Here is a 23,505-nt window from a genome sequence, read left to right as displayed (position 1 = left end):
TTTAATCATGGCTGATCTCTCCCTCTCTCCTAATCCCATTTCTCCTGACTTCTCCCCATAACCTCTGACACTTGTACTAATCAGGTTCACCAGGTTAATTCCCGGGATGGCGGGACTGACATACGATGAAAGAATGGATTAACTAGGCATATATTCACTGGAATTTGGAGGGATGAGAGGTGTGCTTATAGAAACATATACATTTTTAAGGGATTGGACAGGTTAGATGCATGAAAAATGTTCCCAATGTTGGGGGAGTCCAGAACCAGGGTCACAGTTTAAGAATAAGGGGTAAGCCATTTAGGACTGAGATGAGGAAAAACCTTTTCACCCAGAGAGTTGTGGAATCTGTGGAATTCTCTGCCACAGAAGGCAGTGAAGGCCAATTCACTGGATGTTTTCAGGAGAGAGTTAGATATAGCTCTTAGGGCTAGCGGAATCAAGGGATATGAGAGAAAGTAAAAACGGGGTACTGATTTTGGATGATCAGCCATGATCACATTTAATGGCGGTGCTGGCTCGAAGGGCCGAATGGCCTACTCCTGCACCTCTTTTCTGTTTCTGTGTAACATAGTTTCTGATCTATCTATCTCTGCCTTAAATATATCCACTGACTTTGCCTCCATAGCATTCTGTGACAAAGAATTCCACGGATTCACCACCCTCTAACTAAAGACATTTCTTCTCAGCTCATTCCTAAAAGGAATGTCCTTTAATTCTGAGGCTATGACCTCTAGTCCTCGACTCTCCCACTATGTCATGGGGAAGAAGTTGTTCTTAAAACTACATTAAAAAATTATAAATTGGTGAACATCTAAAACAATCTATGCAGAATGTTTTATTCATACTGGGGACAGTTCCAGACTTCTTTATCAATTGAACACACTTCTTAAAGTGAATAAAGGTTAGAGGTTGTGAGGTCCGTTTTCGAATCATTACCTCGTGATGCTCAAACGTGGCTGTCCTGGCAAGCTCATGCTCCTTGGACCTGGAATATCTGACTGTGAAGTGCCATCCCCACTACTCGCTGAGGGAATTCACCTCAGCTATCTGGATAACAATCTGTGGATGTTTATGTTAAATTTTATTTTATGTGGCTGTGTGTCATGTTGCTTTTCACTTAGTATGGCTGTATGGTAACTCAAATTTCACTATACCTTAATTGGTACATGTGACAATAAATTAAATCTTGAATCTTAAATACCATTATTCCATCCAAGCTCATCTCTAAACTCATGAAAATTGGACTCAGCACTGACCTTTGCAACTGTATCCACGACTTCATACCCAACAGACCACAATCAGTGTGGATTGGTGACAAATCATCTTCTATGATAATCTTCAACACTGGTGCCCCGCAAGAATGTGATCTCAACCCCCTTCTTCACTCCTTAAACACCGATGACTGTGCAGCCAAATCCAAATCCAAATCAATTTATAAATTCGCAGACAACACCACTGTAGTGGGCTGGATATCAAACAATGACGAGACAGAGTACAGGAAGGGGATCGAGAACATCGTAACTTGGTATCAAGACAACAACCTGTCCCTCAGTCAGCAAGACAAAGGAGATTGTGATCAACTTCAGGAAGCGAAACGACACACATAACCCGGTATACACGGACGGCGCTGAAGTAGAGTTCCTTGGAGTAAATATCATCAGCAATTTGTCCTGGACCAGACATAATGAAGTAATGGCCAAGAAAGTACACCGAATGTCTAATATTGGAGATTTTAATTTATTGAACTTTTTGTTTACGATGTTATCTATGAGTACTGTGTTTAAGACCTGTTATACTGCTGCAAGTACAAATGTCGGTACATAGGACAATTAAACACTCTTGACAATGTTGATCATGAATGAAACCTGATTATTAAGACATCAGATTCGAAAACTGTAGATTCATGTAACAAAAATATTTATAAATGGCTGTCTTTTCCAGCAATGTGAAATCAGTCAAAGATCCAGCCACTCAGGGACTGTCAGAAGAAGCCAAAATGTGTCCACCGCAATCTGTCATCACAAAACCTGGCAGAGCCCTCACTCTCCCATTAACCCATTCCAGCAAATCAACATTGACTCAATGTAGAGATCAGAAGAATATGCCAGGAACAGTGCCAACCATAGCTAAAAATAAGATGCCAAACTAGCAAAGTTTTGACAAAGAGGAGAGCGATGCCCAGAGCTACAGGAGTGACTCAGTGAGGCTAGAAGGTACTGGCGCATGCTGGCGAGTGCAGAATGGAGTGTTCGGAGGGAGAACTGTTGTGAGGAGCGATGGAGTGAAGATACTTTAGATCTTGTTCGGGCCCAATCTGAACTCTGAAAAAGTCTTAAGTTGGACTGAAGGGTCCCGACACAAAATGGTGCCTGTCCATTCCCTCCAAAGATGCTGCTTTACCCACTGAGTTACTCCATCACTTTGTGTTTCAATCAAGCTTCTAGCTTCTGCAGTTCCTTGCATCTCCATTTTATTGCTCCACTGCAAACTCTCCTCAAAGTTACACCTCCTATGGTAGCAAGCCCTCCTCACCTATATCCACCTATTGCATGCCAGCTTTTGCCTCACTCCTCTCCCCATCTCTATACTGGCTACTGGAGACTTAAGGGTCTCGACCTGAAATATACTTTCCCTCCACAGATGCAGCCTGACCCCCGAGTTCTCCAATATCTCTCCTTTTTTAGCTCAAGTAGTTATAACATTGGTATATACCTGAGAATACTAAAACAATCCCGTTATGTCCTAACTACAAATTCCAGAAGTACAATCCCCAATCACTCTTATCTTAATCATCAGCAAACTAATGAAACATGATGTTATCAGACGGCACCGACTCACCAATAACCTGCTGTCTAATGCCCACTTGGTTTTTGCAGGGCCACTTAGCTCAGGCCCTCATCAGAACATTGGATCAGAGTCAAAATGCAGAGGAGACTGCCCTTGACATCATGGCAGCATTTGGCAGACTGAGAACCAAGGACTCCTGATGGTACTGAGGTCATTCAGTATATAGGGGAAAGCATCCTAATGATTGGAGTAGTACTTCACGATTATGGATGTTGAAAGTAAGTTATTCCCAGCCCTTGGAATGTTCTGTATGAGTTTTTCAGTACAGTGTTCCTGTCCCTCCATCTGCAGCTGCTTCATCAATTGCCTTCCTTCCATCTTGCGTTCAGAAATATTTACATTCGCCAATGTTCGCAATTAATTAGCAGCTCTTCAGAAAATTATATAATTTTTGTCCGCATTCAGCAAGGCCTGGACAGCATTCAGGCAAGTAACGTATGTGCAATACAAGTGCCAGGCAGTGATCACCTCCAACAAGGGAAATGTAATCCACTTACCCTCGACAGTTGATGGCATTTACTGTGCCAAATATCCCATTATCATTGTATTATTCTGAGGATCACCAATGAACAAACATTCAACTGGACTAACCACATAAATAATTTGGCTGCAAGAATGGGTCAAAGGCTGGGGGTCCTACAGTGAGTTATTCATTTCCTGAGATCTCAAAGACCTTTGAAGGTCCAAATGAAGAGTATGATGGAATACTCTCCATTTGCCTTAATTAGCATGGCTCCAAAACTCTCAAGAAGCTTGACACCATCCATGACAATGCAGCCCGACTGCTTGCCCCCATTCACCACTGAAACACTCATTCCCTCCACCAAATCATCACGTCTGCAGTACGTGTCATGGAGCCACCCATTCTGCCAACTGCACCACCATAAGGAGCGGCAATAGACTCACACCCATACCAACGCCTGCAGATTCACTTAGAGATGCACACTATTCTAACTTGGGGATATATTGCTGTTCCTTCATGATCACTGCAGTTAATCATCCATATCACTGCACTGTGAGAGTACGTGCATCAGAAGGACTATAGCGGATCAAGAAGCCAGCTAATTTTCATCTTCTCAATGCTTTTTTTCCCCACTAGATGTTCTACCCTTTATCCTTTATCTGTGCACTGTGAACAGCTTGATTGTATTCATGTATAGTATATTTCACTTAAGCAGCTTACAGCTCAGCGATATGAATATTGACTTCTCTAACTTCAAGTAATCCTTGCTTTCGCTCTCAAGATCAAGATTCAAGATTCAAGATAGATTCAAGATATCTTTATTTGTCATCCAAAAAACACGTTTTTTGGACGAAAACTAGTCACCCACAGTCCAACAATAAAAGCAATAAAATAAGCAAATTACACAACCCCAACCAACACACAAAAAAAAGAAACATCCATCACAGTGAGTCTCCTCCAGTCCCCTCCTCACTGTGATGGAAGGCCAGAATGTCTTTTCCCTTCCCCTGCCGTCCTCTCCATCTTCCTTGTTCTCCGACCAGTCTGACTGTCCTAGATTACATTTTATCTGTTTGCTTTGTTGTCACCTCCTCCCAGCTAACAATGATCTATTCTACATTTTCCTAAATCTCCATCTCTTTTGATATCTCGTTTTTACACCTTATCCTTCCATATTTCTGTGTCCCCTCTCCCTGACTCTCTGTCTGAAGAAGGGTCTCGACCCGAAATGTCGCCCATATATTCTATCCAGAGATGCTGCCTGTCCCGCTGAGTTACTCCAACATTTTGTGTCTATCTTTAGTCTTTTCCTTCACTGGCTTATACACAAACAAAAGCTTTTCACTGTACCTCGGTACACGTGACAAGAATAAACTAGAGATTGGTAATTGGTGCAAGTGTTTCCACTGAAGCTGTTGTCCAAAAAAAATTATTGTAAAAGTACTTAGAATCTGGTGATCTGAAACAAAGCACAAAGCACTGGAGAGACAGATCAGGCAATGCCTGTGGTCAGTAAAAGAGAGTTAATAGGCCGGATCATGCTCGATTCAACCCACTGAAAGTGCTTGACCCAACACGGTTCCTGTGGGGAGTTACATGTGACGTTTGCAGGAGGGTCTGAGCTGGAGGCCAGGCTGCCATAGTTATCCTGCAAGCAGACCCAGGTGGCCAATCATGAGGGCATTGTGAAGGCCTTTTACCAGCTCGCTCCTGTGGGCAGAGGCATTCAAAAACTGTCCGAAAGGATTTAAACAAAGAGGAAAAAGGTAATTTTACCTCTAACACTTTAAAATTATAATTAATTAAGATGTAAATCAACTTTTTCATAAAATCAAAAAATTACTACTGAAGGGGCTTGCAATATTCGTCAACCATTCCTGACACAAGAATGCCAGCTGCTGAATACACCCAACCCCCTCACCTCTGGCTGTTTGAACTCTGCCCTCCCACCCCTTGGATTCAGAGGTGGGTCCAGCAAGAAGCAGCCACAGTAGCACCAGACCTCCTGCATTTCCTATGGAAGCAAGGAACTGCAGATGCTGGTTTACAAAAAAGGACACAAAGTGCTGGAGTAACTCGGCCAGTCAGGCAGCATTTCTGGAGAACATGGATAGGGGACCCTTCTCATAGGGTCTGACTTGAAACATCACCTATCCATGTTCTTGAGAGATGCTGTCTGACCAGCCGAGTTATTCCAGCATGATGTATCCTCCTGCATTTCTGGACCACTGCTTTGCATACTGCTTTGCATACTGCTTTGCATACTGGTTGAAGATTAGGACAATACTGCCTCACCATTTAGACTCATGCTTTTCATCAGAGCTGGCATGATAAAGGGATGTTGATCTGAAACATTACGTTTTTACACCAGAGTGTTTTCTGCAGGTCTTTGGGGAGTAATGTTCCACAGCTGGGGCTGCATGGTGACCAGGTGGTTGGTTATGTTGCTTCATTCCCCGCAGACCCAGGTTCAACCCTGAACTTGGGTTTCTCTCTGCAGCTAGGTAGGTTTCTGCTGGGTGTTCCCATTCCCTCCCATACACCATTCTAGACTGGGTATTGAATAATAAGGAAGGGTTAGTTAGCAGTCTTGTTGTGCGAGGCCCCTTGGGCAAAAGTGACCATAATATGGTGGAGTTCTTCATTAGGATGGAGAGTGACAAAGTCAATTCAGAAACAAGTGTTCTGAACTTAAAGAAAGGTAACTATGAGGGTATGAGACATGAATTGTCCAAGATAGACTGGCAATTTATACTTAAAGGGTTGACGGTGGACATGCAATGGAAGGCATTTAAAGATTGCATGGATGAACTACAACAATTGTTCATCCCAGTTTGGCAAAAGAACAAACCAGGAAAGGTAGTGCATCCGTGGCTAACAAGGGAAATCAAGGATAGTATTAAAACAAAAGATGAAGCATATAAATTAGCCAGAAAAAGTATCATACCAGATGACTGGGAGCAATTCAGAGTCCAGCAGAGGAGGACAAAGGGCTTAATTAGGAAAGGGAAAATAGATTATGAGAGAAAACTGTCAGGGAACATAAAAACTGACTGCAAAAGCTTTTATAGATATGTGAAGAGAAAAAGACTAGTTAAGACAAATGTAGGTCCCTTGCAGTCGGAAACAGGTGAATTGATCATAGGGAACAAGGAGATGGCAGACCAATTGAACAACTACTTTGGTTCTGTCTTCACTAGGGAAGACATAAACAATCTGCCGGAAATAGCAGGGGACCAGGGGTCTAACGAGATGGAGGAACTGAGGGTAATCCAGGTTAATCGGGAAGTGGTGTTAGGTAAATTAAATGGATTAAAGGCCGATAAATCCCCAGGGCCAGATAGGCTGCATCCCAGAGTGCTTAAGGAAGTAACCTCAGAAATAGTGGATGCATTAGTGATAATTTTTCAAAACTCTTTAGATTCTGGAGTAGTTCCTGAGGATTGGAGGGTAGCTAATGTAACCCCACTTTTTAAAAAGGGAGGGAGAAAGAAAACGGGGAATTATAGACCAGTTAGCCTAACATCGGTAGTGGGGAAAATGCTAGTCAGTTATTAAAGATGTGATAGTATCACATTTGGAAAGTGGTGAAATCATCGGACAAAGTCAGCATGGATTTATGAAAGACAAATCATGCCTGACGAATCTTATAGAATTTTTCGAGGATGTAACTAGTAGAGTGGATAAAGGAGAACCAGTCGATGTGTTATATCTAGACTTTCATATCATATCATATATATACAGCCGGAAACAGGCCTTTTCGGCCCTCCAAGTCCGTGCCGCCCAGTGATCCCCGTACATTAACACTATCCTACACCCACTAGGGACAATTTTTACATTTACCCAGCCAATTAACCTACATACCTGTACGTCTTTGGAGTGTGGGAGGAAACCGAAGATCTCGGAGAAAACCCACGCAGGTCACGGGGAGAACGTACAAACTCATTACAGTGCAGCACCCGTAGTCAGGATCGAACCTGAGTCTCCGGCGCTGCATTCGCTGTAAAGCAGCAACTCTACCGCTGCGCTACCGTGCCGCCCAGAAGGCCTTTCAGAAGGCCTTCGACAAGGTCCCACATAGGAGATTGGGGTACAAACTTAAAGCACACGGTATTGGGGGTTCAGTGTTGAGGTGGGTAGAGAATTGGTTGGCGGACAGGAAGCAAAGAGTAGGAATAAATGGGTCCTTTTCGGAATGGCAGGCAGTGACTAGTGGGGTACCGCAAGGCTCAGTGCTGGGACCCCAGTTATTTACAATATATATTAATGATTTGGACGAGGGAATTGAATGCAATATCTCTAAGTTTACGGATGACACGAAGCTGGGTGGCAGTGTTAGCTGCGAGGAGGATGCTAGGAGGCTGCAGAGTGACTTGGATAGATTAGGAGAGTGGGCAAATGCATGGCAGATGCAATATAATGTGGATAAATGTGAGGTTATCCACTTTGGCGGCAAGAACAGGAAAGCAGAGTATTACCTGAATGGTGGCCAATTAGGAAAAGGGGAGATGCAACGTGACCTAGGTGTCATGGTGCACTAGTCATTGAAAGCAAGCGTGCAGGTGCAGCAGGCAGTGAAGAAAGCGAATGGTATTTTAGCATTCATAGCAAGAGGATTTGAGTATAGGAGCAGGGAGGTTCTGCTGCAGTTGTACAGGGCCTTGGTGAGACCGCACCTGGAGTATTGTGTACAGTTTTGGTCTCCTTATCTAAGGAAAGACATTCTAGCCTTAGAGGGAGTACAGAGAAGGTTCACCAGATTGATCCCTGGGATGGCAGGACTGTCATATGAAGAAAGACTGGATAGACTAGGCTTATACTCGCTGGAATTTAGAAGACTGAGGGGGGATCTTATTGAAACATATAAAATTCTTAAGGGTTTGGAGAGGCTAGATGCGGGAAGATTGTTCCCAATGTTGGGGAAGTCCAGAACCAGGGGTCACAGCTTAAGGATAAGAGGGAAGTCTTTTAGGACCGAGATGAGAAAACATTTCTTCACAGAGAGTGGTGAGTCTGTGGAATTCTCCGCCACAGAAGGTAGTTGAGGCCAGTTCATTGGCTATATTTAAGAGGGAGTTAGATGTGGCCCTTGTGGCTAAAGGGATCAGGGGGTATGGAGAGAAGGCAGGTACAGGTTACTGAGCTGGATGATCAGCCATGATCATATTGAATGGCGGTGCAGGCTCGAAGGGCCGAATGGCCTACTCCTGCACCTATTTTCTATGTTTCTATGTTAAAACCATGCCAGTGGGTTAACTAGGCATTGTAAATGTGTAGGAAGGAACTGCAGATGCTGGTTTAAACCGAGGATAGACACAAAATGCTGGAGTAACGGGTGAAGTTGCGGGACCCATTTGAAGAATGGATCTCGACCCGAAACGTCACCCATTATACCTGGGAGTCCACATCACAGAGGATCTAACATGGACAACACACATTGCCGCACTGGTGAGTAAGGCAAGGCAGCGCCTTTACCACCTCAGACAGCTGAGGAAATTCAGAGCCTCTCTGAGGATCCTTCAGTGCTTCTACTCTGGGGCTGTAGAAAGCATCTTGTCCGGCAACATCTCAATCTGGTTTGGGAACAGCTCTGCCCAGGACAGGAAGGCTCTGCAGTGAGTAGTGCGTTGGGCTGAACGCACTATGGGAACTACTCTCGCCCCCCTGCAGGACCTATACATCAGGTGCAGATCCAGAGCCAGCAATATTATGGGGGACCCCTACCACCCCAGCAACGGACTGTTCCAGCTGCTACGGTCAGGCAAACGCCCCCGCTGTCACGCTGTGAAAACAGAGAGAATGAGACGGAGTTTCTTCCCACAGGCCATCAGGACTGTTAACTCTTATATCACCAGGGACTAATTTACTGTATTAATTTTTTTTTTGTGTTGTGCCTTTTAAAAAAAATAATTCTATTCTGTTTGTAGTTTTAGCACAATCCGCAGGCATTGCCACTTTCATTTCACTGCACATCTTGTATGTGTATGTGACAAATAAAGTAGACTTGACCTGACGTGATTCCTTCTCTCCAGAGATGCTGCCTGTCCCACTGAGTTACTCCAGCATTTTGTGTCTCGGCATTGGAAATAACCTCTTAGGGTAAGTAAGCGGCAAACAAAAATAAAGGCAACAGATAGGCAGCACATAAGCAGGAGGACTTGGAAATAAGGAAAGGGGGAAGTATGCTGATGGTTTGCTCTGCTGGGAGCTGGAATGGATGCAATGGGCTGAACGGCCTCCTGCGTTGTTATAAGATGCTGCTCGACCTGCGCAGTATTTCCAACATGCAACGTTTAAAAGCTATTTTATTGTGCGTCCCGAATAACTTGGTTACTTAGCCCAACAATCTAATACCAAAGGGAAGGGCTAGACTTCCGGAGATTGTGAAGGGCAGGCGTTGGCAAAATAACCTATTGGCTTGCCTTGAAATTTTAAAAAAATACCCAGTTTTGTTTTCTCGTTCAAGCTGTGAGCGTGTGGCCGGCGACGGGTCTCCACTCCAGGCAATGCGACTTGACACAGCGCTGAGCTGAGCCCAGCCTCCAGGCCTGGGAGTCCCAGCTGAGCACAGGCTCAGTGGCTGCACCACTCAGCCTGACGTGGAGGTGTGGAGCCGGATCCCCAGCACTGGCACTGGCACTGGCACTGCGCCCAGAGGTAGCTCCAGCTACTGCCCCGCACTGCTGCTTAGCTCCACACATATTGCTACAAATACTTCCAACGTGCCCCGGACTACTCAACACCACGGGACAGTTGCGTGCACTCCCCTAACATCCGGGATGATTCCGTGTACTGTTCTGTACTCTGGGATGGTTCTGTACACCGCCCTTCTCTCGACCATATTTCCACAAACTGCCGGCATTATCGGGCAAGTTTCACGCACAGCCCTGAAACCAGAGAGTGGTGGGTGCACAGAATGAGCTGCCAGAGGAGGTAGTTGAGGTTGGCATTTGGGTAGGTACGTGGATAGGAAATGTTTTGAGGGATATGGGCCAAATGCGGGCAGGTGGGACTCGTGTAGCACCTTAGGGTTATGTGTCAGGGGTTATGGGGTGAAGGCAGGAGAAAGGGGTAGAGAGGGAGAGATAGATCAGCTGTGATTGGATGGCGGAGTAGACTTGATGGGCCGAATGGCCTAATTCTGCTCCTAGAACGTATGAACCTTGGCATGGACCAGTTGGGCCAAAGTGTCTGTTTCCATGTTGTATGACTATGTGACAATGGATGTGGTGCATCTAGATTTTCCAACGACTCAGATAAACTGCCACACAGGAGACCGGTGAATAAAGTTAAGGCACATAAATATGGGACTGACACACGTGCAGGGATTGAGAGCTGCAGGACATTTTGAAAACAGTCAGAGTAAGTGTTGACGGGCTTGGACTGGCGGAGCACCTGAGGAATTGTGAATAATTGATGCTTGAGTCCCCTGTTCACATTCCACATTGATATTTTGGATGTGGAGCTCAAATGCACCATTTCCAAATTTGCTGATGACACACGTCCCTTGAAGCTAAGTGTGCAAGGACATGCCTAAAGAGGTACAGTGTGGAGAAATGTGAGGTTGTCGACTTCAGTGGTAGAAACAAAAATGTTGAGCTTTTTTATATTGTGAAAATTCACAAAATGTTGATTTTCAAAGGGATCTGGCTTGCTGGTATGTATGTCATTGAAATCAAATATGCAGGTGCAGGATTCAGGAGGGAAAATGATATAGACAATAGGTGGAGGAGTAGGCTATTCGGCCCTTCGAGCCAGCATCACCATTCAATGTGATCATGGCTGATCATTCTCAATCAATACCCCGTTCCTGCCTTCTCCCCATACCCCCTGACTCCGCTATCCTTAAGAGCTCTATCTAGCTCTCTAGAGCTTGAATGCATTCAGAGACTTGGCCTCCACTGCCTTCTGAGGGAGAGAATTCTCACAGATTTACAACTCTCTGACTGAAAAAGATTTTCCTCATCTCCGTTCTAAATGGCCTACCTCTTATTCTTAAAACTGTGGCCCCTGGTTCTGGACTCCCAACATTGGGAACATGTTTCCTGCCTCTAATATGTTGGCCTTTGAGTATTGTGTACAATTTTGGTCTCTTAAATGATATATTGGCGTGGAAGGAGTTTTGCAACAATTCAGCAGACTAGATGACATAGTCATAGTCAAGGCAAGGTAGACACAAAATGCTGGAATAACTCCGCTGGACAGGCAGCATCTCTGGAGAGATGGGAGAGGTGACCTTTCTGGTCCAGACGTCTCCGAAGAAGGGTCCGGGGAGAAGGAATGGGTGACTTCTCTGAAGAAGGGTCTGCCTTCTGGGGCCATTCCATGCACTGCCCAATACTGAGATAGTCCCATTAACCCCCAATAACACTAGGGAACTGCTCGACACATATATCGCCAGCCACTACCAAATGGTTGCACGCATAATCACGCGCAGTTGTACACACTAGTCACACACTGTGGAGACACCCTGGATCATGTCTGGGTGGGGATTGTCCTAAACACTGGCCCCACATTTTGTGGGGGTGAACCCACACTCTGGCGCAGCTCCACACACTGGCTCCAAACCGCTGGGATGGTGCCAAACAAAGTCCCAGACTGTGAGGTTTTCCCACAGGAAGGGATGGTGCCAGTTGCTGCCTCACACACACCGGCCCCGCATTCAGGCTGATCCCTGCTCCCTGCTCCCGTGTTGCCGACTGACAGGGAGAGGGCCCCTGCCCCGCCAGCTACCGTGCCTTTAAACCCGGATCCATTGCATTGAGACCAAAGCAACAAATACAATTTTTAAAAAGCAGCCGTGTTTCGGCCGAGGCAATACTCGAGCTGTCCTTGTCAAGACCATTACTTCCCCAGTACCATTCCTACCAGATGGCTGAATGACAGACACATCCCTTCCGGACCCCAGCCTCGGTTCATGCAATGCAGGCTCACCTCGTTCACTAGCCCCTGCCATTCGCCTTCGCTCCTCTTGGTGGTCATCTTATTGTCAATTTGGATATGTGTGTGGTTTTTTAATGAGCGCAGTCGGTAGCAGCTACCGAAGAGAGTAAATATGTGTGACGATCCGGGCAGGCGCTTCCTGCTAGAAGCGCCACCTCACTTCCAGGTCGGGACGGGGTAATTGGAGTCGGATTTCAAGGAGGTGAGTAACATCACTGCTCTGCTACATTATTATGTTTATTCACATTGCAGAACCCTGGTGTGGAGGGAGAAGGTGCGGTGATGGGAAAGAAAGGGTTAATTCCAAAATTGCAGGTAATTGGCTTTTCTGCCTTCCATCCTTGGACCTTGGTGGTTGTATGTGAATCCAGTTTTTGGTGCCTTGTATGTGGCAAGCGTTGATGTTGGCAAAACGCTGGAATCTTTCATCAGATGTCGTTCACTGGGTAATTAAATAATCTTTAATATACTTGGGCAGAGTCAACGTAGTTTTTATGAAGTGAAAATCGTGTTTGTCCAAATCTAATGGGGGGGGGGGGGTTCTCCCCCACGATTAAAAGTAATGAGGAATATAAGAGTGACAGAGTATAAGATGTAACTGCAGATGCTGATTTACACCGAAGATAGACACAAAATGCTGGAGTAACACAGCAGGCCAGCCAACAACATCTCTGGAGAAAATGAATAGGTGACAATAGACAATAGACAATAGGTGCAGGAGTAGGCCATTCAGCCCTTCGAGCCAACACCGCCATTCAATGCGATCATGGCTGATCACTCTCAATCAGTACCCCATTCCTGCCTTCTCCCCATACCCCCTCACTCCGCGATCCTTAAGAGCTCTATCCAGCTCTCTCTTGAAAGCATCCAACGAACTGGCCTCCACTGCCTTCTGAGGCAGAGAATTCCACACCTTCACCACTCTCTGACTGAAAAAGTTCTTCCTCATCTCCGTTCTAAATGGCCTACCCCTTATTCTTAAACTGTGGCCCCTTGTTCTGACGTTTGGCGTCTATACCCTTCTTCAGACTGAGAGTCAGGGGGGAGGAAAACTGCAAGTATGAAAAGGTACAAACGTAAGTTCATCACATTTCTGATGTGCCTGCACAAACCAACAGTTAGTCTTTGTACCCCTTCCTAACCCACAAACCACCAGTAATTTAAGGACAATTCAAAATTTTGTTTTCCCCTTAACCTGGAATTTACACTCACTTTTAGTTTAGTTTAGGCAGTTTAGTTTAGAGATACAGCGTGGAAACAGGCCCTTTGGCCCATCGAGTCCGTGCTAATCAGCAATCCCCGTACACTAGCACTATCTTACAAACACTAGGGACAATTTACAATTATACCAAGCCAATTAACCGACAAACCTGTACGTCTTTGGAGTATGGGAGGAAACCGAAGATCTCGGAGAAAGCCCGAGAAATGTCAAGGGGAGAACATACAAACTCTGTACAGACAGCACCTGTAGTCAGGATCGATGCCCCACTTTTACATCCACTCCCTAAATACTAGGGCCAATTTACAGAATCCAATTAACCTACAGTCCCGCACGTCTTTGGAATGGGGTAGGAAACCAGAGCACCCGGAGAAAGCCTACCCGGTCCCAGGGAGAATGTACAAACTCCATACAGACAGCAGCCAAAGTCAGGATCGAACCTGGGTCTCAGGCGCTGTAAGGCAGCAACTCTACCGCTGCGCCACTGTGCCGCTTTCACTTGTCTCTTAGACTGCAAGATTTTCCAAGGACCAGCAAAATTGATTGGTTGATATGGAAAAGGGAAGGATATGGAAAAGGACTGTGTGCAAATTTGGGCCCCATATCTGAGGAAGGATGTGCTGGCTCTGGAGAGGATCCAGATGAGGTTTAGAAGAATGATTCCAGGAATGAGTGAGTTACAATAGACAATAGACAATAGGTGCACGAGGAGGCCATTCGGCCCTTCGAGCCAGCACCGCCATTCAATGTGATCATGGCTGATCATTCTCAATCAGTACCCCGTTCCTGCCTTCTCCCCATACCCCCTGACTCCGCTATCCTTAAGAGCTCTATCCAGCTCTCTCTTGAAAGCATTCAGAGAATTGGCCTCCACTGCCTTCTGAGGCAGAGAATTCCACAGATTCATAACTCTCTGACTGAAAAGGTTTTTCCTCATCTCAGTTCTAAATGGCCTACCCCTTAGCATATAATTAGCGTTTGACAGCACTGGGCCTCTACTCGCTAGAGTTAAGAAGGTTGAGGGGGGACCTCATTGAAACTTACAGAATAATGAAAGGCATAGATAGAGTGGATGTGGAAAGGATGTTTCTACTGGTGGGAGAGTCTAGGACCAGAGGTCATAGCCTCAGAATTAAAGGGCGCTCTTTTAGAAAGGAGTTGAGAAAGAACTTATTTTGTCAGAGGGTAGTTAATCTGTGCAACTCATTGCCACAGAGGGCTGTGGAAGCCAAGTCAGTGGATATTTTTAAAGCAGAGATAGACAAATTCTTGTTTAGAATGGGTGTCAAGGGTTATGGGGAGAAGGCAGGGAAATGGGGTTAGGAGGCAGAGATCAGCCATGAGTGAACGGCAGAGTAGACTCAACAGACCAAATGGCTTAATTCTACTCCTATAACTTGTGAACTTGTGACATTAAAAGGTATGTGCACCCTCCCGAAAATTAACCTTGTTTTCTGCTTAGTTAACTTTTGCTGTGAGTCATGTGCTCCACCCTGCCGTGAAACACTGGCCAGTAATGGCTGCAATGAATTTGTGTAACCAGGCCAGCCTGAGTCTCCACTCGATCGCAGACATCCCCCTTCCTCTCTCCACACCGCCACTTTTCTGCAATTTAAAACACATAGTATTCTCACATTTCCAGTTAGAGGAAAGATTATTTTCCTCAAACAATAACTTTGTTTTTCTTTCCACAGAATCTGCTCAACCTGGTTTTAATTCGGTCCCACCTCTTGTTGTGAATAATTAAACTGTAAAATAACTTAAGGACCATCTAATTCCTAAGGTCAACACAGTCTTTGTTTCAGAGATTGTAAAGAAGAGGACATTAAATCACTGAATACAGGTTGTCGCTGAGACAGACATATTTGGACTACAAACGAGTCAAAGATTGAGGAACAAAGAGAAAAGTGAAAAGTAAAAGGTTAAGTTCAGATCAGGGATGATATTAACTCAAGAGGTTGGCCTATTTTTGCTTCTATTTCATCAGGTCATAAGTCATAAGTGATAGGAGTAGAATTAGGCCCATCAAGTCTACTCCGCCATTCAATCGTGGCTGATCTATCTCTCCCTCCTAACCCCATTCCCCTGCCTTCTCCCACAACCCCTGACACCTGGACTAATCAAGAATTTATCTATCTCTGCCTTAAAAATATGCACTGACTTGGCCTCCACAGCCTTCTGTGGCAAAGAATTCCACAGATTCACCACCCTCACTCGTCCACATTGTTCGTTATGCAATGTGTATGTACTGTAAATATAATACCTTCAATTTAGTGTTTGCCACCCCTTCTCTCACAACCATCCCGATTTTACCTGACCTTACTCTCTTCTCCCTTTTTAAACTTTCTGTCATTTTATTTCTGGAGACTTACATAACCGTTCCTGTACTCTCTTTCCCGTTAACTCCACGCATACGATTCCACGTTGTAGACCCTCCCACCCCACTATTTAATTTAAACCCACCGGTGTAGCACCAACAAACCTGCCTGCCAGTATGTTAGTCCCCCTACAGTTAAGATGCAACCTGTTCCCTTTTGTACAGGTCACTGCTGCCCCAGAAGAGATCCCAATGGTCCAGAAAACTAAATCCCTGCCCTCTGCACCAACTCCTCAGCCACACATTCAGCTCCCCTATCTCTGTTCCTACCCCCATGGGGTACTGGAAGCAAACCAGAGATAACTACCCTGGAGGTCCTGCTTTTCAGCCTTCTACCTAATTCTCTATACTGGCGTTGCAGAACCTCCTTCTTCTTCTTTTCCTATTTCGTTTGTGCCTACATGCACAACTACTTCCGGCTGCTCCCCTTCCCTCTTGAGTATGTCCTGCAATCGGTCTGAAACATCTTGGACCCTAGCACCAGGGAGACGACACACCATCCTTCAGTCTTGACTGTTAGAAACATAGAAACATAGAAAATAGGTGCAGGAGTAGGCCATTCGGCCCTTCGAGCCTGCACCGCCATTCAATATGATCATGGCTGATCATTCAGCTCAGTAGCCTGTACCTGCCTTCTCTCCATACCCCCTGATCCCTTTAGCAAAAAGGGCCACATCTAACTCCCTCTTAAATATAGCCAATGAACTGGCCTCAACTACCTTCTGTGGCAGAGAATTCCACAGACTCACCACTCTCTGTGTGAAGAAATGTTTTCTCATCTCGGTCCTAAAAGACTTCCCCCTTATCCTTAAGCTGTGACCCCTGGTTCTGGACTCCCCCAACATCGGGAACAATTTTCCCGCATCTAGCCTCTCCAACCCCTTAAGAATTTTATATGTTTCTATAAGATCCCCCCTCAGCCTTCTAAATTCCAGCGAGTACAAGCCCAGTCTATCTAGTCTTTCCTCATATGTAAGTCCCGCCATCCCAGGGATCAATCTGGTGAACCTTCTCTGTACTCCCTCTAAGGCAAGAACGTCTTTCCTCAGGTTAGGAGACCAAAACTGCACACAATACTCCAGGTGCGGTCTCACCAAGGCCCTGTACAACTGCAGCAGAACCTCCCTGCTCCTAAACTCAAATCCTCTTGCTATGAATGCCAACATACCATTCGCTTTCTTCACTGCCTGCTGCACCTGCATGCTTGCTTTCAATGACTGGTGCACCATGACACCCAGGTCACGTTGCATCTCCCCTTCTCCCAATCGGTCACCATTCAGGTAATACTCTGCTTTCCTGTTCTTGCCGCCAAAGTGGATAACCTCACATTTATCCACATTATATTGCATCTGCCATGCATTTGCCCACTCGCCTAATCTATCCAAGTCACTCTGCAGCCTCCTAGCATCCTCCTCGCAGCTAACACTGCCACCCAGCTTCGTGTCATCCGCAAACTTAGAGATGTTGTATTCAATTCCCTCGTCCAAATCATTAATATACACTGTAAATAACTGGGGTCCCAGCACTGAGCCTTGCGGTACCCCACTAGTCACTGCCTGCCATTCCGAAAAGGACCCGTTTATTCCTACTCTTTGCTTCCTGTCCGCCAACCAATTTTCTATCCACCTCAACACTGAACCCTCAATACCGTGTGCTTTAAGTTTGTACACCAATCTCCTATGTGGGACCTTGTCGAAGGCCTTCTGAAAGTCCAGATATAACACATCGACTGGTTCTCCCTTATCCACTCTACTAGTTACATCCTCGAAAAATTCTATAAGATTCGTCAGACATGATTTGCCTTTGGTAAATCCATGCTGACTTTGTCCGATGATTTCTCCACTTTCCAAATGTAATGCTATCACATCTTTAATAACTGACTAGCATTTTCCCCACTACCGATGTTAGGCTAACTGGTCTATAATTCCCCGTTTTCTCTCTCCCTCCCTTTTTAAAAAGTGGGATTACATTAGCTACCCTCCAGTCCTCAGGAACTACTCCAGAATCTAAAGAGTTTCGAAAAATTATCACTAATGCATCCACTATTTCTGAGGCTACTTCCTTAAGCACTCTGGGATGCAGCCTATCTGGCCCTGGGGATTTATCTGCCTTTAATCCATTTAATTTACCCAACACCACTTCCCGACTAACCTGGATTTCCCTCAGTTCCTCCATCTCTTTAGACCCCCGGTCCCCCGCTATTTCCGGCAGACGGTTTATGTCTTCCTTAGTGAAGACAGAACCAAAGTATTTGTTCAATTGGTCTGCCATCACCTTGTTCTCTATGATCAATTAACCTGTTTCCGACTGCAAGGGACCTACATTTGCCTTAACTACAGAATCTCCTGTCTGCACCTCTGACTATGGAGTCACCCACCACTATGGCTCTGCCTGACATCGGTCTCTCTGGTTTAGTCTCCGCGCCAGGATTCAAGTCACAGACCTGTCCGCTGCACAGACCAGAGGTGTCATCTGCCCCGACAGCTCCCAAGAGGGTGTACCTGTTAGGTACCTGTACCAGGTACCTGTGTACCTGTTTCTAATGTTCTTCTCTTCACCCTCCCCATCCATCTCCCCATTGGCTACACTGGGAGGCTAAAGTTACTCCCTAAGATTTTTAGTTCATTATGTGATTTCAAAACAGCTGTGGCCATTGTCCAAACTCTATTCCTGTGAAGGTTCATCTTCGTCAATACTTAGACGAGTCTGCAGCAGCTGATTGTCATGTGTTGTGAAAAAAACAGGTAAATTTCCCCAAAATTGGACTACTTTGTCTTACAGCAAAGAACAATGGTTACGGGGCGAAGGCAAGAGAATGAGGTTGAGAAGGAAAGATAGATCAGCCATGATTGAATGGCGGAGTAGACTCGATGGGCAGAATGGCCTTATTCTGCTCCTACGACTTATGAACGGGAAGGTGGAAAATTTTACCATTTTCTTTTCAGCTAAAGTTGGAAAAATTAGCCCAGAAGCACCAATTTGCACTAAATTTTGACAACTTTACATCTCACTTGATGAAAGATGCAGTAAATGATTGATAATTGTATGTTATAGGATTGCAGCATCTGACATTTCTTTTTTTTCTGTTTCTGGCAGATGGCATATCCAGTCATCTAAAAAATATGTGCAAGACTACAATAGCAATGGATGTGTTACCTTTGGCAATGCAATTAGAAATTATAGAGATCTCCCTGGCTTGTGTCTGAGGAAATCTCCTAATATGTGGAAACAGCCTATGATTAAATAATAATCTTCTTGTTACCCATAAGGCTGACCAGTCAAAGTCAAGGTATGGAAATAATTTTACTTGAAAAATGGAGCACAGGGGTAAGGGATGGTTTGGATATGGGATGGTGGTATGCAAGAGTGGGGGGGGGGGGGGGGAGAGGGGGGACAGCCAGCATGCCAAATCTCGGAGACTGCTGATGAAAATAATTAGTATACAAAGCAAGTCTTCTTTGTATTCATGATTGTACATCTGTTATTTAATCTGGGAGTGTAACGCTGGGAAGCTAGATTACAGCAAGAAACACTTACAGGAGGGGCATTGAATGTATAAAACTGTATAAGATCTTTAAAAGATGACTGAAAAAGTGAATCGAAACCAAAAATCCCCAGTGCTGCAGCTGAGGCCTTACTGCGGGCAGGGAGAGGAGGAGGAGGAGCATCTCTTTTGTCCTGTCGGGCACAATCCCGAGAGGATTCAGAAGGAGATGGGGAGAGGCAATGGTGGTGAGCAATGCGAGGAACAAATCTTAAACTACGCGACTGCAGTAAGGATTTAACTATAATTCTTAAAATAAGGGACTTTATAAAATGTGTAGTAAAAACAGAAAATTGGAAATAGTCAGTTAGCCAGCATCTGTGGAAAGAGAAATAGAGTTAATGTTTTAGGCTGAACACCTTTCGACTGAGCTATGTTGTAATCACAGCTACACCACTCAGAATACTCTTCCTAGCGATCACTGCATCAGACTTCATTAAAAAAAGAATTCCCAGTACATAATCATCTTAAGAGATAAGACTTTGCCTTCCATCACAGTGAGGGTATGCCTAGAGCAATCACTGTGATGGCTGTTTTGTGTAAAAAATTGTATCTGTGTGTCTTGTGTTCTTTAATGTCTACTGCTGGACCCTGACGTGAGAGGACGCTGGCGTTGATTATTCGCCGCTTTTCCGTCAGGATAGTTTGTCTGTTTGTCTGTTTGTTTCTATGTTAATTGTATTTGTAAAGCGCTTTGTGCATGTGTTAAGGCGCTATATAAAATAAATATATTATTATTATTATTATTATCTTAATTGCAATTTTTACTTATTTACAGTCCCCTCCATAATGTTTGGGACAAAGACCCATCATTTATTTATTTGCCTCTGTACTCCACAATTTGAGATTTGTAATAGAAAAAAATCACATGTGGTTAAAGTACACATTGTCAGATTTTAATAAAGGCCATTTTTATACATTTTGGGTTCACCGTGTAGAAATTACAGCAGTGATTATACATAGTCCCCCAATTTCAGGGCAACATAATGTTTGGGACACATGGCTTCACAGGTGTTTGTAATTGCTCAGGTGTGTTTAATTGTCGCCTTAACGCAGGTAGAAGAGAGCTCTCAGCACCTTGTCTTTCCTGCAGTCTTTCCATCACCTTTGGAAACTTTTATTGCTGTTTATCAACATGAGGACCAAAGTTGTGCCAATGAAAGTCAAAGAAGCCATTATGAGACTGAGAAAGAAGAATAAAACTGTTGGAGACATCAGCTAAACCTTAGGCTTACCAAAATCAACAGTTTGGAACATCATTAAGAAGAAAGAGAGCACTCGTGAGCTTACTAATGCAAAGGCACTGGCAGGCCAAGCAAGACCCCCACAGCTGATGACAGAATTCTCTCTATAATAAAGAAAAATCCCCAGATACCTGTCCGACAGATCAGAAACACTCTTCAGGAGTCAAGTGTGGATTAGTCAATGACCACTGTCCGCAGAAGACTTCATGAACAGAAATACAGAGGCTACACTGCAAGATGCAGACCACTGGTTAGCCACAAATTAGGATGGCCGGGTTACAGTTTGCCAAGAAGTACTTGAAAGAGCAACCACAGTTCTGGAAAAAGGTCTTGTGGACAGAAGAGACTAAAATTAACTTATCTCAAAGTGATGGCAAGAGCAAAGTATGGAGGAGAGAAGGAACTGCCCAAGATCCAAAGCATACCACCTCATCTGTGAAACACAGTGGTGGGGGTGTTATGGCCTGGGCCTGTATGGCTGCTGAAAGTACTGGCTCACTTATCTTCTTGAAGCTGCAACTGCTGATGGTAGTAGCATAATGAATTCTGAAGTGTATAGACACATCCTATCTGCTCAAGTTCAAACAAATGCCTCAAAACTCATTGACCGGCTGTTCATTCTACAGCAAGACAATGATCCTAAACATACTGCTAAAGCAACAAAGGAGTTTTTCAAAACTTAAAAATGGTCAATTCTTGAGTGGCCAAGTCAATCACCTGATCTAAACCCAATTGAGCATGCCTTTTATTGCTGAAGAGAAAACGGAAGGGGACTAGCCCCCAAAACAAGCATAAGCTAAAGATGGCTGCAATACAGGCCTGGCAGAGCTTCATCAGAAAAGACACCCAGCAACTGGTGATGTCCATGAATCGCAGACTTCAAGCAGTCAATGCATGCAAAGGATAAGCAACAAAATACTAAACATGATTACTTTCATTTACATGACATTGCTGTGTCCCAAACATTATGGTGCCCTGAAATGGGGGGACTATGTATAAACACTGCTGTAATTTCTACATGGTGAAACCAAATTGTATAAAAATGGCCTTTATTAAAATCTGACAATGTGTACTTTAACCGCATGTGATTTTTTTCTATTACAAATCTCAAATTGTGGATTATAGAGGCATATAAATAAATGATGAGTCTTTGTCCCAAACATTATGGAGGGCACTGTATAATTCACACTTTAGCCACACACCGTCGTGATACCCACATTCATTAAATACTTCATTAATACTCAAATCCTAGTTTCTGAAGATGGCTGGGAACAAATTGCTTCCAGGGATGAAATGAAGTCGGCTCATACCATCTCCCCCACTTCCAGAAAGCAGCTTGGCTATAATTGGAAGATGAGGTGATGTGAGGTTTTGCACAGAATATTTCTACCTAATCAACATTACCTTTGGATTCTGAGAGCCAAAAGATCAGAAGTTCTGCAAGATGAAGTTGGTCAGAGGTCAGAGGTCAGAGAGGCCGGAGCGGGAGCAAGATGGAGAATTGAAGTGACTGGCAACAGGAAGCTCCTGGCCACACTTATGAATTGAACACAAAGCAGTCAGGCAATCTGAACAGATGTAGGGAGAATGGAGTGGAATGGAGCCTTTACAGGAAGTGTACTCAAGCCATGGACTTGTAATGGATATTAGTTGGTAACCTGACTCTTGAAAGGACAATAGAGATGTCAAAAAAGGTGAGGGAAGAGCCGGAGATGGCCAAGTGAAAGTGGGAGCTGGGTGGAGATTGCCAGCGAAGGTGAAGAAAGCTTGCCAGCGAAGGTGAAGAAGGTGAGTTCAGCGTGACTGCAGGAAGCTGCACTGGATCAGCCCAAACTGAAATGGAAAAAAAAGATTAGGCTGTAACCTGGACTGTTCCACATATCTCATAATGAGGCAGGCAGAGTTCTCTCTTCATTTATTTCCTCCTGATTCTATCTCTTACACACAGAATATCTGTAATTAATAAGCCGACAGGGTCCACTCTCAAGGAGCACAACCAGCATTTCCACCACAATCCCTTTTGCTCTCCACCATAGCACAGTCATGCCCCAGGTGAAATTCTTCATAGCTGCATTTTTGTTTTGGAGGAAGTGAATAGAATTGAAGGAAAAATTATTCACACCTAGGTGGAAATCAATTACTGGTAGAAGACCTTCGACTTGGTGAGAGAGGCACAATGGTCTGCTACACACCAGAAGAAGGAAACAGCGACATCAAGTTGTGTCATGCAGCACAATTCAGGACAGGAGCATATACTCTGGGACACAACCATGGGAGGTGTAGCCTATCAAAGGATTAGAAGGGAAATGTACAGTGCCTTGTTACCGAGCCAACCCTTTTTATATATTGTGTGAGAAAACATACCTTGTGTGAAAAAAATGATTGCTTAATATATGACATCTGAAATATGTAATATGGTGATTGTATTTATATATCGTATGTATCCACATCTTATTCAACGAATTTCTTTTCCAAGGAAATGAGGTCGTTAATTTTATTAAAAATAAACTTGATTCGTCTTTGCATGTTCTTTGAGGGTTGGGTGATTTTTACCAATCTTTTCCAAATATGCTTTTTGTATGGTTTGAAGAAGAACTTCAACCATGTTCCTGTGGCCAGTCCCCTGACTGGCATTTACATGCTACTATACAGGTATGTGTGATAGAGTCATAGGGTGATACAGTGTGGAAACTGGCCCTTCGGCCCAACTTGCCCACACAGGCCAACAATATCCCAGCTACACTCGTCCCACCTGCCTGCACTTGGTCCAGATCTCTCTAAACCTGTCCTATCCATGTACCTGTCTGTTTCATAAATGATGGGATAGTCCCAGCCTCAACTACCTCTTCTGACACCCACCACCCT

The 23,505-nt window shown here is 44.5% G+C and overlaps 1 protein-coding gene and 1 long non-coding RNA gene across 4 annotated transcripts in view; one reads left to right on the top strand and one right to left on the bottom strand.

Annotated features, from left to right (window-relative positions):
• The window catches only part of LOC144594266 (coiled-coil domain-containing protein 149-like), a 93,713-nt gene extending 81,312 nt beyond the window's left edge, over nt 1-12,401 (bottom strand). For both annotated transcript variants that reach the window (XM_078400534.1, XM_078400543.1), the window contains exon 1: nt 12,248-12,401. In XM_078400534.1, the coding sequence (XP_078256660.1) occupies nt 12,248-12,295 (48 nt within the window). In that variant the 5' untranslated portion in view covers nt 12,296-12,401. The remainder of the gene's footprint in view (nt 1-12,247) is intronic.
• On the top strand, nt 12,222-23,038 carry LOC144594277 (uncharacterized). 2 transcript variants are annotated; one of them, XR_013547377.1, is made up of 4 exons: nt 12,222-12,458; nt 18,634-18,769; nt 18,949-19,141; nt 21,893-23,038. It is a non-coding gene; the product is annotated as an uncharacterized LOC144594277 (long non-coding RNA). The 2 variants fall into 2 exon arrangements; XR_013547376.1 differs by having other exon boundaries at nt 12,438-12,571.
• The last annotated feature ends 467 nt before the right edge of the window (nt 23,039-23,505 follow it).

This window comes from Rhinoraja longicauda, chromosome 1 (genome assembly GCF_053455715.1).
Source record: "Rhinoraja longicauda isolate Sanriku21f chromosome 1, sRhiLon1.1, whole genome shotgun sequence".
Classification (NCBI taxonomy): Eukaryota; Metazoa; Chordata; class Chondrichthyes; order Rajiformes; family Arhynchobatidae; genus Rhinoraja; species Rhinoraja longicauda.
The sequence above is the reverse complement of the archived record's forward strand: the minus strand, read 5'-3'. Positions and strand labels throughout refer to the sequence as shown.